Source organism: Pteronotus mesoamericanus, unplaced genomic scaffold, assembly GCF_021234165.1.
Source record: "Pteronotus mesoamericanus isolate MK-2021 breed Mesoamerican mustached bat unplaced genomic scaffold, CSHL_Meso_final scaffold_85, whole genome shotgun sequence".
NCBI classification, from domain to species: Eukaryota; Metazoa; Chordata; class Mammalia; order Chiroptera; family Mormoopidae; genus Pteronotus; species Pteronotus mesoamericanus.
In genome coordinates, this window is record NW_026555329.1 from 30,104,772 (window position 1) to 30,123,612 (window position 18,841).

Here is an 18,841-nt window from a genome sequence, read left to right on the forward strand (position 1 = left end):
TATATGTATAATACCACATGACTCTACTCAGATCAAAAAAATGCAATGTTCTCCTCTAATTTTTAAATTTACTTCTTTTATCTAGACATAATGAACATTTCCTGTAGTGAATATTACAAACAGTTTCTTCAGCTAGGATGATATTTCTCATTGTGTCACCAGCCTCATAGGATAGCATGGTCCTGGAGTTCTTAAGTATCTTTGCACTGAAGGCATTAAACCTAGTGAAGACTCAAGGGTCTACCATCTTTTCCTGTGACCACTCCTCTTAGATGGCTTTGTTGATTGGGTAATGTGCTGGGACAATTTTTAAGTAATACTGCAATTTATAAGCACCATAATGACAACTTAAAAAAACAACTATCATATTACAAATTTATAATGGCAGTTATAAATTTGTAGATGGATGAATATAAAATGGCAGATGCTATCAGTAACAGAAGGAAGCTCTATTCACTTTCCAGTTTTGTTCTTCTAGTAAGCTAAAGTATTTAGTATTAAATTCACCCTTTATGACAGATTATAAGGCAAAGTTAAGGAACAGATACAGTGAATAAATGTGCCTCAATAATCATTAGACGTTCTCTTTATTATTAAGTATACTATATAGAGCATATAAGGAATTTACTGTTTCCAAAATTAGATCATTCCTGGAATTCTATCACTAGTATGTACATGGAAGTAGCAGGTACGAGGTTAGGGATAAGAAGACCTGTGTTACAATCAGTTTAGCTACTGTTAGGCTTAGCTTTCAAATATGCAGAATTGAAATTGATAACATCTTATTCACTGTCTTATTTTTAGGAATCAAGTTCTCAAAAAAGCACATTTATTTAGACTTTTAGCACAGAGCTTCACAACTGTATAAAACTCTCTCCTTGTAAATGAATTTAGAGAGTTCTGAGAAGAAATAATTTATGTATTTTTTATTATAATCCATAGATCATTGAACATCTTAGCAATAGTACTTCACTTTAACTTTTTAATCAAAACAGTGAATGTCAAGCATATCATCAGAACTGATACAGTTACTGCCCTGGCTGCTGTGACTCAGTTGGTTGGAGTGTCATCCTGTACGTTGAAATGTTGTGAGTTCAATTCCTGGTCAAGGCACATACCTAGGTTGTGGGTTCTATCCCCAGTTTGAAAGCCAACAAGAGGCAACCAATCGATGTTTCTCTCTCACATTGATGATTCTCTCACTTTGATCCTTCCTTTCTTTCTAAAAAATAATGAAAAAATGTCCTTATGTGAGGTTTAAAAAAACTTGTGTCGTTATTGCAGTTTATCGTGCAACTAATTTCTAAAGTCTAGTGAGGAGTTGATATATGTAAAATTTTTAAAAGGTGTACTACTCATGTAATTTTAAGTTAGCACAAAGTGATATTTGACCTTTAGTTCATTAGAGATATATTAGAAAAATGTTAAATTTCTTTTTTAAAATACGCAAACTAAGAAAAATTTGATTTTATGGTTTCTTTGATATTTAATCTTCAGCTAGAACTTTAAATTTTGGACGATCAAAAGAAGCTTTATGCCAGAACACATCTAGATTTTTATTTCACAAATCTTTCTATTTTGCAAATTACCTGAATGTGATTAAAGAGAAGATGGACACACAGCAAAGAAATGGGATACGAGGTATGGGATCTTAGGATGCAGCAAGGGCTATTGTCCAGGATACAAGCAGGAGAATTAGTTCTAGAATAGTTATGTTCTCATAATGCCACCAACAGGAATTAAAGTTCAAGCAAATACTATTAACTGATAGGACAGGAATTAGAATGGAAAAAACATTGTAGGAGTTAGAAACCACAGTATAACCAGCTTAAGAAAAATAACAAATTATTGGTCCTGTAACTAAGAAGCAAGGAGATGTAGGGAGCCTGGCATGTCAGCATTGAAGCTTTGAGTAGCTCACCTTTCGTGACCTTAACTACTCCTGGAAAAGGAAATATTTCTAGTTAAGTTGTAAGGAAATGAGGGACTATAATTTGACAGACTTAGTTAATTTCAGTGATCAAAGGAGTGGTAGGAGCTACCAGCCAAATGGAATCACATGGTTGGGAGAAACAGTTTTCCAAAGACAGTAGAGTTTCTGAATAGAATAGAATTTACCAAAATAAAGCAAATCCACGTTTACCATAGGTTTTAAAATGTGAGAATGGCTGACTTACACGGCGCCTTGTGTCATTTCCTCCATCACAATTCTACAGTTTGGGTGCTGGGATGGATAAGCAAACTTCTGGTTTAATACAAGATTGGGCTTTTTCTAGGCACGAGCTAATGAGGATCAATGTGTAAGGAGAGCGGGGCTTGGAAAGGGTGTGCTTCGAGTCCCGGAGAAGTTGGGAACACAGTAACACATGTAATGGACAGGATGCTTATAGAACCTATTTACCATTTGCATTAGACTTTCTTAGAAATGTACCTCATCTGCCCCGGCTGGTGTGGCTCAGTTGGTTGGTGCATCATCCACTACATGGAAGGGTGTGGGTTCCATCCCCTGTCAGGGCACATACCTAGGTTGTGGGTTCAATCCCTGGTGGGACATGCACAGAAGGTAACCTACTGATGTTTCTCTCCCCCATCCCCACTATTCCTCTGTCTCTAAAAATAATGAAGAAAAAGAAAAAGGAAAATTTACTCCATCTAATTTATCCAATTAAAAATAACAACAAAAACTAGTAATTCCATGACTTCACTCTGCTACACAGAATCTTTGAAGAAATGACCTTAAATGAATTAAAGACTGGCAACATACCAACTGACCTAAGAAGACAGAATTATAATAATTTACTTAGATTCATATATAATGCTAATGGAGAAATTCTATGGATAATCCTGATTTTCTTCTTTTCTAATATATAAAATATAGTTGATAACATATATAGACCACACATTGTGTAACAGGCCCTCTGCTAAACATTTCTTATCCATTGTCTTATTTATTATCTCTTGGCACATAATATGAATGTAAGGTTGACACATGTCTTCCGTCCAGTAATCTTGTAACCTTGCAGATGGACTTGTGCCCGTCTTTACTTTTTTTTTTTATCTTTATAAGCAATATTCTCATATATTCTAAGCCTTACACAAAGATAATGATAGATTTTTTTCCCCTTCTTAAGGACTCTTGTCTTCAACTTACTGCTTCAGCTACGTTTAGCTATCTTTGGAGACATTCGTTCATTCCATTCGCATCCTTTCCTCCCCAGCTCCTCCATGCACACACACCCAGTCGTGCACACACACACAGAGCCACACCAACACATGTGCCTAAGTTCTTTTATTTACACAGCACTGCAGTGCTGCTGCCTGTCTCTTCCTGTGTACCATGGCTGGCTCGGACACTGTCAATAGCATGGCATGTATGGTTATCAAGCCAAATTGCTACAAAGATATTTTAGTCACATAATTTAAGTTATAACTGATTGGAGCTAAACAATGGGGATCTTTGTTGGCAGGAAATATTAACATAACTCATTTATAAAAAAATATATCCTTAATTTTTGCCTGATTGACTTCATATTTGGAACTGGAGAGTAATAAAAAGAACAATAAAGATCTGGTTTTAAAAACTTTAGCAGACAGTACAGTTGCCTAAAATTTGTCATGTTACAGATCGTTGTGCAGAGACAAGGGTATAGCCAAAAAAAGGGCATACCCTTTTAATAAGTTACACAGAAGTGAATCTCTCTTTGAATTTTGAATGTTTCATATATATATATCTCAGATGTTGGATATAAAATTTGAATTTTCTGTTCCAATATTTAAATCTTATCCCTGGCAACATCTTACTTCCATGTGGAAGCTCTGTATGTATGCTTTGAATTTTTAACATCAACTATTTATCAGAGGCCAACTTTTATAGGAAAGTGGCACGCAAGAGACTGTCACTCACAGTATACATTTTAAAGATGGAATGGTCTATTTTGCTTAGATTTAATTTTTGACTCCCAGTAGATGCTGGGAAACTGCAGTAATTTATCTCTCAACATGCTAGGAGATGTTTTAAATTTCAGTAAGCAACAGTATTATATTAGCATAGACTATTTGGGTAAATTTGTTCAAAAGAGATAATAAATAACTAAACTACTTGGTTAAAGTTGGAAATGAAACAATTTGTTCTTGTCATCTGGTGGTACTTAAATTATGACAAATAGCTCTCCAAAGGTTTGACTACCCTACGAATCTAGTTTGAGGCTGTTGCTGGCTTTATCCGTCGATAAGGCACATAATGCACTGAAATCCACTGAAAACCTCCGTGTCTGAGTGTGGAATACCATCCAGTGTAATGTTGTATAGTAGTTTGCGTAAAAACACTTGTCCAAAAGGATCATAACCAAGATAACTCAATTCTATAATATGTGCCTGTGCTAATTAGTTGATATGCCATAGCTTTAAAGTACTAAAAGATACAATATAACTGTATACTTTCTTGAGGAGGGGCTGAGGGAATTTTGAGAGTAGGATAAATAGGATAGGTAAAGGTTTAAGAAACACACAGGCACATTTGCAAACACATGCTCGAGCTGATCCAAAAGGGACGATTTTCACAACTATTTGAAATTCTTAATTTTCACCTGTTTTTGAAACCTAGGACAGTTTTGATTTATGGTTCAAGGCATCCAAGGACAATAAGAGATATTCTTCAGTTTTAGTAAATCAGAGCGATTGGCTCAGCTACCTCATATGAATCGGGAAGTGCAAACTTGCTCCGTGATGGTCAGGTATAATCATCATCTCTGTTTCAGCAGAGAGTGAAGTCACCAAAATTGTAGAATGAGTGAGGTCTGTCTCCCTTTGTTGGTTATAGACCCCAAAATTTCCACAGGGTAAAGGAAGAAGAATTCAGCGCATACTTTTGCCTCTTCTTTAATTACACCCCTTTAGGACATTTAACTGTCTTAATGCAGTTTCCTTTCCTAATTTTGTTTTAGCCTAGAATTTACTGTAACTAAAATTTATCCCTACACAACCATTGCAACATAGAAGTTGGACTGATTCCGTGTGAATTGTCCAATATTCCTGAAAATTGTCCTCTATCCCAATCTGGTTAAGTTTGGTTCTGGATATGCTTTGATGATTTGGTGATTTGATTCATTTGATTTTATTTAGCTTAACAAAGCCAAACACATCTTTCATTATTATATTAGCAAGTAATATAAAGTACATTTATTGAAAATTATTTAATTGCAATAATACATTGACATTACATTTATGTATTTTTCAATATTAATTTTAAGTATTTTCCTTTTTTTCAATTACAGTTTAACATTCAATATTACTTTGTATTAGTTCCAGGCATATAGCATCTTGGTTAGACAATTGTATAATTTACAAAGTGTTCTCCCTGATATTTCCAGTACCCACCTCACATCCTATGTAGTTATTACAGTATTACTAAATTCCCTATGCTCTACTTTACAGACCTTTTACTATTTTGTAACTACCTATTTGTACTTCTTAATTCCTTCTCCTTTGTCACCCAGTCCTCGAAACCCCCTTCCCCTTGGGCAACCATCAGTTTGTTCACTGTAACTATGAGTCCCTTTTTATTTTGTTTGTTTATTTTTCTTTACATTTCACATATAAGTGCGATTATATGATATTTATTTCACCTTGCATAATGCCCTCTAGGTTCATCCATGTTGTCACGAATGGTAAGATTTCCTTCTTTTTTATGGCTGAGTAATATTCCAATGTGTAAATGTACCACAGCTCTTCTATCCACTCAACTTCTGATGGGCACTTGGATTGTGTCCAGATCTTGACAATTGTAAATACTGTTGCAAAGAACATAGGGATGCATATATTCCTTTGAACTAGTGTTTTGTGTTTCCTTGGAGATATAACCAAAAATGGAATTGCTGGGTCATAATGCAGTTCCATTTTAAGATTTTTTGAAATGTTTCATACTATTTTCCATGGCGGCTGCAGCATTCGTCTTTCCCACCAACAGGAGTTGCACATATCTTAATGTATCTTCTTATATAGCAGAGCTAGTATATATTTTTATACCGCAAAGGAGATAGCCATAAATGGATGTGAGAGGGAAGAGCAATGTAATTTCACCAAATTATGGTTTTTCTCAAACTTACATCGAAAATTTTTTCTGAGCCAAATAATTCTGATATTATCTAAATAAAAACCATTCTGAAACAAATCACTGTAATTTTTCACAAGAAAATATGATGACCTGAGACTGCAAAAATATTTTTATTAATTATATCAATTCACTGCACTACAAATGTTTGCATTTTATTTATACTGCTACGTAGATGGACTGGAATGACAAATTAAATGCACAATTATAGTTTCCCCAAATCATTACATAGATGTATCCTTACTAAAATTGATCAGTTGAGCTTTCCTGTTAAGTAAAATAAGGGAGTAATGAAATGTGCATGCTATCAATGCAAGTTTTGGGGTTTGGGAAAAGAAAATGTATTTATAAAAAATATTTCTAAGCCAAAAGCAATGTCACATTTATTAGAGAAGAAATTTTGCTTTGGGGCAGTGGATATAAACAGCTGCACATTCCACTAAAGTCTGTGTTCTCTTATTAAGATATAATGATCTGATAAGCACATGTATTTGCCTAAGTGCTTCATAGTTTTTTTTCTATACAAAGTCACACTTTTGTTTTCCTTTGTACTTATAAATTTTTATTTTATTTTTTAATCCTCACCCAAGGACCTTTTCTCCATTAATTGTAGAGAAAGGGGAAAGTAGAAAGGAAGGGAAAGAGAGAAACATTGATGCGAGAGAGAAGCATCAATTGGTTGCCTCCTGCACACACCCTGACCCGGGTTTGAGATTGAACTTGCAACCTAGGTATGCTCCCCAAACAGGAGTCAAAACTGCAGCCGGTTACCAGACGATGCTCCAGCCAACGGAGCCACACTGGCAAGGGCTGCATTTATAGTTTGAGTACGTAAGAAGTTGACATTGGATTAAAAAACAAGACCTTTTTAAAAGTAGAAATACAAATTACCCAGTTAGAATGAGCACGAATGTTTAACACATATCAATATTTTATGATTAATGTATTTTTTATAGTTTACTTAAAAGAAAAAGGCCAGCTCTTGGAATTATGTTTTCCAAAGCCCAGAAAGACTTGTACAGATGTATAAAATTTAAATAAACTTTTGTATAAAATATAAGACAGTGACAAAGGGAAAGGCATTTGGAAATTCTCGAATAAACTCAATTTTCTGTATGTTAATTTTTATTTTAATTCCCTGCACCATTTATCTTAATGGAATCAAAATATGTAGTTTGAGTTAAAACTAGCATTTATCATATTTTATCTTCTTCTGTCACTGTAGTTGATAGTCTTAATCTCAAGTTTAATAAATAAATTATCTTTATTTGTTGCACGTGACCATGTGTGATACATAAGAAACGTTTACTAATCAATTTAGTCCATTAACTCAAGTATCATGGACCAAGTGTCGTAGGCGTGACTGGTTTTATATAGTTGATGTGTATCCATTATTGTACTTAAAGGATAGAGGTGGGTATGTTCAACTTATATCTCTTGGCACAGCACTATGTACATATAGGTATTTCATGAATGTTGAAAATGGTGCCGAACTGCTTGAAATTTAATACAGTTTGACCTTATTTTCAACACATTTCAATATTGTACATATAAGCATACAGTTTGCAAAAATAAAGTCTAAAATGAAGATCCATTTATTCAGTGTTTTAATTTTTGGTGGACTATACATTCTAAACTGAAAATTGTCTCCTAAGTATAAATTACAGAGTTGCAGGAGGGATCAATAAACTAGTAATTAGATTTGGGTCTCAGGTGAATACAGAAGATTTTCTTGCTGTATGTTTATAATGAGTTATGATTTCATATTTTAACTTTGTTACAAAACTAATGCTATGAGAAATGTTTCAGGAATTAGAACTTGCACGCATGTTTAAGTTCTCTAGCTATGTAATTCCTTTAAAAGTCATTCAATGGTAATTTTACAATTTTTATCATATTTTTTCCATTACCATTTACCCTCCCTATGGCCTCTTCCACCTACACCCAGCCCTTCTCCCCATAGTCACCATATTGCAGCCCATGAATTCTTTCTCTCTTTTTCTTCTTTGCTTGGTCCCTCCAGCCCCCCAACTCACAACCTCCCACCCCCAGAGCTGTCAGCCTGCTCTCCATCTATGAGTCTCTCTCTGTTTTGCTTGTTAGTTCAGTTTATTCATTAGATTGCAGATATGAGTGAGATCATATGGTACTTGTCTTTCTCTGCCTTTTTCACTTGGTATAATATTCTCCAGGTCCATCCATGCTGTCACAAAGGGTAAAGTTTCTTAGTTTTAAAAGTATTATTGACTCTGTATGAGATAAATTCAAATTCATGGGTTTCATTTAGTGTTATGAATAGTATGTTTTTATGTTTATGTATATAGTATTTGGTTTGGCTGTTTGGCCTTCAGAGAGACCTATATTTTATAGATCCTTAGTCTCATGGTGTGTTTCTCACATCAAAAAAAAAAAAAAAAAATGGAGGCAGAATCTATGGCAAGTAAGTCAAGGAATCAAAACAAGATCTATTTTTTTCTTGGAGATTTATAATATACATTTATACACTGAAAACTCTATGAAGTCCTACATAAAAGAGAGAGTTTTAACTTTATGGTTTACGTGTATTCTGAAGTCACGACCATAGAATGCTTTTGCCTATGTAACATTTATTATAGCCTGAAACACTAGTAATTTTTTGGGGGGGGGAGGGGAGAGGCATACTTTAAGAAGCTAATCTAATCTATTTTCCAAGAAATGTTCTTAAAATATTTTTTGTATATTGTTTTTTTAAATAAAATTTTAGAGCATCCATATTTTTAAGAGGCATGAAATAATGCATTTTTAAGGTGCATATTACTACTGAAGACCTTACATAGATCTAGCCTCAAAGATGCAAAGAAGGAATTTTTAATTTCCTCACAATCATTTTGTTCATTTTTTGCACTCCATTTTTCCTCTATAACACAATTTATGTCCATAATTTATATTTATGACATTTCAGCAACCTTGATGGTTAGAAGAAATAGTCATTTATATTTATTCTTGAAGAGCCAACACATTCAGTCAACACTTTGGTAGCCACTGCACTGACTAAAATTTTCTGCACTCCATAAGCATTGTGGACAGAGATTGGATCCCATCTGTCACTGTGTTCTGGTTCCCATCACGACGGCCACTAGGCATGTATCTCTGGCCTAAACTGCATTAACAAGGAGAGAGATGCCAATTATTTCAACTACAATGTGAATGACATAGTGTGTTAGATAATCTGATATTTTTTGTCACTACATTCAAAGCTACTCTTGATCCCTTATCTAAATCTCATGAAGAAATTTCTGCCAATATTGTGAAGATATTCTCTTCTTCAATAATACTGTCAAGGCTGATATGTGTATATATAAACATATATATGTTATAGATACATAAATATATAAAAGTTTAAAAGTCATGGTTTCAGCCAACTATTAACAAGCCATTTACTGTACATTGTTCTGGAATTATCTTCCTAATCATTTCATGGTTTAGGGGTATGAGTGTGTATGTGAGTACGCATGTGTACTTGGGTATGTGTATGTATATATATAATTTATTTGCCATAATTCATGAATTTTTAATTTTTTTCTTGACAAATTGTTCTCAGGCTTACATTGAGATCTTTTACCTCAGTGCAAAAAATGTGCTTTTCTAATATCACTGATACAGTATTTTAATATGTTCTTAGAAAATATTGGCCAATTTTTATGGATCTATGTGGACTATATTGTGAAAAGAATATTATGAGAGGTTTATTATTCAAAATATGAATAAAATATATTGTGTTTCATCCTGTATATTTTGTTTTTACTCAAATCAATAAAGCATTATTTTTTTTATTTTTTATAGAGTAATGAAGTTGTCTACTACAATGCAAAGGATGATCTCGATGTGAGTATTAAAAATTTTGCATTAAATTCCAATGTTACCTTAGTTATACTGGAATGATTGGTTTTACAGAACAAGTTGACTTAGCAGGTATAGTATTTCAGAAAATGTGTGATAGCATAAGAAAGATATCTGTTGGACACAACAAGGTAAGGATGAATTTTAGTGCTTATGTGATCTTTAACAACTTATTATTGGCATCTTCCTGAGCAGAAATGCCATTTGCTTCTCTGGATGTGAACTCGCACTGTACCCTGTCCAGACCTCAGTCCCCTGAGCTGACTAAAGTTCTCTGCACTCCATTAGTATAGTTGACAGAGACTGGATCCCATCTATGTCTATATCCTGGCTCCTGTCACCACGGTTACTGGGCATGTGTACTCTGGGCTAAATCGCATAAACCAGAAGAAGCCATTTATCTCAACTACAAAGTGAATGACATCCTGGAAGCTGAGCCAAAACTGGCCTGCCTGTTCGATCTTTGAAGCATATTAGGTTCTTAATATGCCTTTTAAAATGAATGTCTTTAATGTACATGTTCAAAGGACTTTAGAACATATAGCACAAATAAGTTAATTCTAATATTGCCACATTTGGACAGATTAGGGAGACATTTTTATTACTTAGTTATGGTGGAGATACTTACAAAATCATAAAACAAAATTTACACACTAGTTTAAATTTTCATGTGTTTGATTTTTGTCATGAGAAAAAATATTTATATATACTTGTCTTTGTCTAAAATATTTATTGAATGCTTTACTGTACTTTAAGTAGTCTTCTAAGACCTTGAAGTATATTAGTGAAACAAATTAAATATACTGTGATTATTGTTTATTCTCATACGTTTTATCTGAATCAAAAATATATACTACTATAATAATATATATTAATTAATATAAATGAACCTATTGAAGTTATCTTGTTTTTGGTCTTCTTCCATACAAAAAAGTCTCTAATAATACTGTGGGTTTTAATTATGCCTATAAAAAAGGATGCATTCTCTTTTTTAGGTCATGAGTTGAGCTACAGCCAATAAAATCAAAATCCTATAAAAAATTCAACTTTGAAACTTTAGACTTAAAAATTAATGTCATCATTTAGAGAAATTGTTTTCACTTCTTTATATATAAATAACAGTTCCAGGATAAGTGGCAAAAAATATTGTACAGTGCAAAGAACATTAAAAAAGTAATCAAAGTCTCTGATTCATGCCACTGTCCAGCCCTAAAATTGTATTAAATATAATCTAATTCTTCAACATGGAACTGAGAAAAAATTATATTTTACAGTAAAATTATTACAAAGTTATGGATTGTGTTGAGTATTTTTCATCTTAATATATGTTTTGATCGCTATGACCAAATTGTTTTCTGCAATAGAGATATTTACTAACTTACAATGAAAGAGAGAAAGGTAAGACATACAAGTAAATGTGGCACCTTGATATTCAACTTTAGGATTTTCATTGGTTACAATTTTTTTGAAGACTGTTGTTTATCTGATGAAGTTGGATATCAAGAGATGATGAAATTTACTCTCCATCACCAAAAGTTTTATAGTATATGTGGCTTTAATTGGCTGCCACATATAGTCAAAGCTTTATACATGTTGTTCTTGATATTTTATATACTAAATGCTCACAAATCATAATGGCATCTCATTGTTCTGAGTTGAATAGGCTGGCCATCACTGTTCTTTGTGGTGACTTTTCTATATACCACTTTAGATGTATAATTTTCTCAAATTCCAAAAAGCAATATCCATTATAAAAATTGGTGATTGGAGATTGTATAATGTACTTTTATCATCTCATACATCAACATATAATATCTAATGAACAAAATTAACTAATTGGAATACTAAATATTGAAGCAACACTATCAATTAATAAATTTTTCCTTATATATTTGAATGGTGATATAAGTATCTGAGATCTAAATGAAGTTTCTCTATTTTAAGTCTTATGCCTCCTTAAGGAAACTAAAAGATTGTAAATCTTGAGCCTATGGTTATCATTTATAACATTCCCCCAGCTTTGCATTAGCGCGAGCAGATCTGTTTATCCATGACTCTTTCTAGTGGAATAGGGACCATTTTCTGTCTTTCCTATCTCTCTTACATCACTCATTTCCTCTTCATCCCCATGACCATCACCCAAGTTTAGGCGTTATTCTCAAATACTTATTCAAGAGCTATTCAAATGTTCTCTTATGCTTCTGAAGTTTTATATAGATTTAATAATATCCATTTTAGTATATAAATATTCCTAAGTTTTATTCATAGTTCCTTTTCCATTGTCAAGAGCTTCAAATCAGTTATTATTGGATTTATTTGATATTTAAGACCCTGAAGAAATTTCATTAGTTTTGTTCTAAACCAACCTCACTTTTGCAATGAAATGGCAGTTTTCTTCTTTTTGGAGACACAACCAGTCTTTTTAAATTTCCTTGGGTCCTTCCCTTGAGTATAAATCCCCAGAGGGCAGCTCTTGTGTACTCACAGCAGCTGGCATAGCTTTTATAGCAACTAATAAATTGTAATCACTTGATAAGGCTTTTTCCAATAAGTTTACCAAAGACCAAGTCAAAGCATATGGATTAGAAATACTGTTCCAAGGTTGAATGGAAGAAAGCACTTGAGTCTTCAAAGCAATCTATAGGTAATTGTAGATTTGAAAGGTCTACAGAGTTTCTTACAGGCAATGATTTTTTTTAAACATCAATAACTTTTATACCTAAAACTGCTCAAGGTTGTCCAAGAGGAAGTTTCCATGGGGCAGCTAAATGTTTAGTTTGGCCTAGAATAGTTTCATGCTTAGCTTATGAGTGGTGTTTGCAAACAAGTGGCTGAAATTTCCCCTGCAAGTGTGAAGCTAGATATACAGCAAAGCTAATTCAACTACAGATAAATGTTGCTATACTGATACAATGTTAAGAACAAAAGGAGTTTGAATGCCTTTGTATTGATACATTCTTCAGCTTGCCACAGTTGCACTACTCTCTGAGAGTCTTACTCTCAGCCTGCTTCACACATCTACACAATGTAAAATAATAATAATAATCACTTAAGATAGTTTAGGATAGACTCTTTTGAACACAAATATTTAAGGGAAGGTGACAGCCAGAAGTGGGAAGTGTGGAATATAAGTAGCTGGAGACGGAGACAGAGTAGTTTTTATAACAGAAGTAAATCATGCAAAGAAGGTCATGAATTTAGTACATGGTAAATTCAGGATTAAATGTGGAATCTTCTGATTCTTATTATTCTTCCATGTTTATTATGATGGCCTATCACCCAGTTAAGATTTGAATATAAAGAATGATGTATTTAAGTGAAATCTATTGATTTTGTTCATTATAACGATGATACATGGCCTCGGTGAAAGGTCAAACAAGTATCTAAAGGTGATCAATTATTCTTTGGAGTGTAAACATTCTTTTTAAATTAAATTAAATACATTTAAAATTTTAAATTTTATTGTTGTTCAATGACAGTTGTCCCAGTTTCCCCCAACCTTGCTCTCCCCTGCCCTGCCCCCCCACTCCCACCATCTCCACCCTTTGCCCATGTCCGTGGGTCCTTCAGGCAGGTTTCTTGACTATACGCTTCCCCTTCTTTCCCCTGTTATCCCGCTGCCTCCTCCCCTGCGGTCACCATCAGTGTGTTTCTCATTTCCATGTCTCTGGTTCTGTTTTGCTTGTTTGTTTGTTTTGTTCATTAGGTTCCACTTATAGGTAAAACCATATGATATTTGTCTTTTGCTGCCTGGCTTATTTCACTTAGTGTAAAACTCTATTAGCTACATCTGAATTAGTCAGTCTGTGAGGAACTATCAGGTTGTAAACTTTTCAATGGCTTGGATATAAGACAATTTCTCAGGGACATTTTATAATGTTTCTGCTACTCTACTGAGATCAATGCTATTTATATTCACTGTGTGTGTGTAAAAAATAAATAGTGACAGCCAGATTTAGCTAAAGCAGTGGCTGAAGTAAAGGGTAGAATTAACATCCCTTAGAATTGTATAATATAATAAAAATTATGACTATAGTCTTTTAGGCAAGTTTTCCCCTTGACACTTAAAACAATGTATGTATAGCTGGGCTAAACTGTTTAACTGGCAAGGTTGTGGAGAGAAGGGAACCCTAGTGCTCTGTTGGTGGGAATGCATTCTGGTGCAGCCACTGTGGAAAACAGCATGGAATTTCCTTGGAAAACTAAAAATGGAGCTGCCTTTTGACCCAGCAGTTCCACTGCTGGGATTATACCCTAAGAATCCCAAAATACCAATTCAAAAGAACCGAGGAACCCCAATGTTCATAGCAGTGTTATTTATAATAGCCAAGTGTTGAAAGCAACCTAAGTGTCCATCAGTAAATGAGTGGATCAAAAAACTGTGGTACATTTACACAATGTAATACTACACAGCAGTAAGAAAGTAGGAGCTCCTACCCTTTGTGACAGCATGGATTAAACTTGAGAGCATTATGCTAAGTGAAATGAGCCAGGGAGTGAAAGACAAATACCATATGATCGCACCTATAAGTGGAACCTAATCAAAACAAACAAGCAAGCAAAATATAACCAGAGACATTGAAATAAAGAACAAACTGACAGTAACCAGAAGGAAGGGGTGAAGGGGATAATGGTGGAAAATAGAGGAAGAGTCATCAAGGAACATGTGTAGAAAAGACACATGGACAAAGCCAAAGGCAGTAGGTTTGAGGGTGGGATGTGGCAGTAGGTGAGTTGGGTCAGGAGTGGTGGGGGAAAATGGAGGCAATTGTACTTGAACAACAATAAAAAAAAATTCTCATGGAAAGATATAAGGCACAAGCCCTTAGTAGAAATTTAAGGTGGTTATTCCTGTATCCAGTGTGCTGGGTAATGTTCAGACAGCCTCTCTTCTGATTACCTGACCATGGTATCCTACAATTTTCTAGTCAGGCGTTAAGTATTTAAAAACCAATTCAAATACTACCTTTTCATGAAGCCTTCCTTGGTTTTCCTAGGTGGCAAATGACATTTTTTTTCCTTTGATTGTTCTAAACAAGTTTTTACACATTTCTGGCTTTAATGGTATATATAATACCTTACATTATAATATTTGATACAGGGATAATTTTCTCTATTAAATTTTTAGCAACTTGAGGTAAGGATCTTACTTCCTCACTTTAATGGTTTAGAGTCATTGTTGAGAATCTTGCTTGTTAAATTGGCAGGTGTTTGTGTTTCAATATTTACATTACTTAGACGCATCTGTGAAGATTTGTTCACCTTTCAAAGTGTTTACTATTTGCATGGTAAACAGGAAATCCCTTGCAAGCATGGTGAAAAATGAAAAGGTTCATTTTGTTTCCAGGCTGGGTGGAAACAAAGTTAAGAGAGGAATGGCAAACTTGGCTTTGCCGATGGACTATATTTGAACTCATTTTTAAATGAATTTTTTTGTTGTTCATGGTCCAAGGCAGGCTGCAGAAGGGGACAGTGGCTGAGGACATTGCCTCCTCCTTTCTCATCTGTCCCTCCACTCACTGACCTTCAGGGGGCCTGAGGACGGAGAAATGTCAAAACAGACAATGCAGCTTCCCCTAAAACGGATTCAAGCTGGGAATATGTAGCAGAGTTAGAATACTTATTTGAAATTGCTGCAGGTGACATAAGGTCAGGAGTTTTGATTTTCAGTCTGGACAAACTGAAAAGCTAAGCTGTTAGGAATCTCCATGAAACATGAAATCAAGCTTGTTGTTTTATTCCATCAAACTAAAGGTCTTTTTGATTCATTAGATAGTTAGGATAAACAATAGTTGTTGAATTTTATTTCCAGAGAGGCTACAACATTAAAATGGGTATAATGTTTCATTGTAAGATCTCCTTTTTAGCTTTTATCAGGAAAATATTTTAAGTATATGGTAGAGAAAAGGTATAATGAGTTTCCATACTTGCTTACATATTTCAAGATAAGTTAGAAATATGACATTTTAGTCCTATGTATTTTAATATATAACTTTTTCCCCCCCTGAACAGTAACATGAACGCGTGCATGTATAATCACTATTTACATTGTTAAACAGAGGAGATAGGAGTGTGTGATTTTTAAGAGACTGTGCCCCGAGTGCCACTGCTGAATTTGAATCCCAGCTCTGCCATTTTCTGGCTGGGTGGTATTGGCCCAATTACATAAGCTCTCTGCGCTTCACATTTTTGTTTCACCTGTACTTACCTTTTTTGTACTTAACCTTTGTTGGCAAGTAAAAGTAATAGCAGTACCTACCTACCTCATACAGTTACTATGAAAATTAAATTAATTAGCACATATAAAGCATTTAGAACATTTCCTCTCTCATAGTTGGTCATCCAAAAATGTTAATGAATATAGTTTTAAAATAATAATTACTAATATTATTGCAATAAACTTAAGATTTATTTGAAGTGATTTTAGCTCAAAATGGAGCATGTTTGTGTCTATGTGTTAACAATAATGAAAGGGTAATAGATTGAACTATTTTTCATTTTATTCTTACGGCATTTGTGCAAAAAACTTGAGACAATGAAACACAAAATAAAAATCGGAGTAGAATCTTCAAAAACATTCAGACTAAAATGAAATTTGTCTTGATAACATTGTAGGGTTTATATATCCATATTTGAAAGACAGATGTCAAAATAAAATGGAAAAAAGCTATTAATGCAACAATAGTTTATGAAATTCCACATTTACTTAGTTTTGAAACTTATTTAGGTTCTTGGCTTAATGTTTTAGAAACATCTGTCTCAATAAATCCTTAGATTCCCTCAAGTTCGGTGAAGCAGCCTCCCAGAAGGCTTGCGTTGAGGCCGCAAGCTGCGCTGTCGGTTCCCAAAGCGAGGGAGGGAATGCAGATCATTACAAACTCTTATTAACCTAATTCCAAGATCTATGTTTCTGACTAAAATCCAAATGAAATAAATTTAACTTTGAATTCTCATGTCGATAAATTGAGTTGATTTATTTGCTGCATTTTATTTTATTGATCATGTTAAAAATTTGACCTGTCTGGGACTTTTAAAAGGCTAGTCTGCTGAATTCCCATGCATATTTATGTTGCTATTTATTTTCTTAGCAGAGTCTTGTCCACGTTAAATTTAATTCCAACATAATGTCGAACTAAATGCCTTTTAAAAGCCCAATCTTTCATGATTTTATCTTACTTTATATAAGTAAATAAATCTGATTCAAGAAGGAATATGCATCAGTGATGAAACCTATTCTAATTGTTAATAAAATAATCAAAGTCTAGGTTTTTTTCTAACTTTAAAAATAATTTCTTACTATCTTGTAGTATGTAGCCTTTACTTCAGGCTCTGCTGATGACTGATGTTGAGTGCTCAACGAGCTGATGGCCTAGAGATGGAATATTAATCACTGTTGTATAATAACTGGTTTAATCAAAGTTGCTTTTGTGTGTGTGCATCTAAAATAAATGGCTTAAATATTTTGATTGATATATGTTTGGGTCGGATTATAAGCATATATATGTTTATTCTTTAGTAGGCAGTAAATGCTCTATGTGCAATATATTGTTTAATGTTCATACTAATCTTTAGTAACACATACTATTATTGTAATGATTTTGAGGTACGACAAGTGAAACTTACTGAGCCTAAGGCGCGCACTAGGTGCTTGGCGGTGCAGGGAACTGAGCGCGCGGCGCGGTCGGCGCGGTCCACGGCAGGAGCACTGCATTGTGGTGCTGTGCTCCAGTACCCGTGGGCATGGGAGAGGGCCCTGCCACGGAAAGGTTATAAATCAAGACCAAAGGTTAAAAGTTTTGGAGACAGTTTTGATTTAAAATTTTCATTGATTATACCTATCCATTATTTTGTCCATATTTAACTGTGTCATTTGGCTTATATTTTTTCCAGCCCGTTTCATCGTTGTCCGTGATTTGCAGTAGGAAAAGTAAAATATTGATGATTAAAAAGATTGTTAGACTTTGAATCATAGTCTGCATTGACCTGACCCGCTTATTGCCAGAGATATGCATTAATGGACACCTTAAAATTAATGCATGCACCGTGTGTGAAATAGGACCACCCTAGGAGTCATTGAGATAAAAACTTATAAAACTAATTAAAAATGAAGATTAGATTAGATTCAATTTTTTTGTAGACATTCTTCCTTATGTTTTGGGGTGGTTGTTTTAAAATCGTTGAGTCTCTAGGTATTTTTAATGCTTTCTGCACTTGGACACATGTTCACTTTGCAAGGATAGTTTAAAGATTGATTCTTCCTTTCCTTTTTTGAGCATGAAAAATTCTCTTATAGATTCTGCATCCAGTTCTTTCTTTCCAGAAGTAGTGTATGACATATTTATTAAGAACTTAACAAATATTCATTAAGTTTGGAAAATTCAGTGTATTATGTGGGCATTACAAATTCACCTCATAGTGTACAGTGTACAAAGGAGGACAGTAGATTCTTTAGAACAGTATCGTGAACCTTTTCTTTTTCTTTTTTTTTGCTTGGACATGTATATCAATTTAAAAAATGCTTCTCCCTATATAAGAATGTTTACTTATAAATTCTATATATTTACTCTTAATGTGTTGAAAAACCTCAAAAGACACTTCTAAATCTTTGTTTATTACAATTTTATAAAGTATTGGTTTAAAGTGACATGGCATTAAAAATCACTAGAAGACATGTAAAGATTTTTCTGGATGCTAGTTATTAAATGCCTTTATTAATTATGATTACTTTATATTACCATTGGAATATCTCAACAGACCCAATGAACACATTATCAATAGTAAATATAAATTATATTTAAAATGTTCTTCATAATGTTAATTTTTTTGACCAATTTGCCTAATTAAACTAATGAA

The 18,841-nt window shown here is 33.8% G+C and overlaps 1 protein-coding gene across 3 annotated transcripts in view; it reads left to right on the top strand.

Annotated features, from left to right (window-relative positions):
• CACNA2D1 (calcium voltage-gated channel auxiliary subunit alpha2delta 1) overlaps positions 1–18,841 on the top strand; it is a 551,478-nt gene that overhangs the window by 264,933 nt on the left and 267,704 nt on the right. For all 3 annotated transcript variants that reach the window (XR_008528338.1, XR_008528337.1, XM_054564312.1), the window contains exon 5: positions 9,932–9,973. Coding sequence is in view for 1 of the 3 variants with exons in the window: in XM_054564312.1 (XP_054420287.1) it covers positions 9,932–9,973 (42 nt within the window). In the remaining 2 variants the exon portion in view is untranslated. The remainder of the gene's footprint in view (positions 1–9,931; positions 9,974–18,841) is intronic.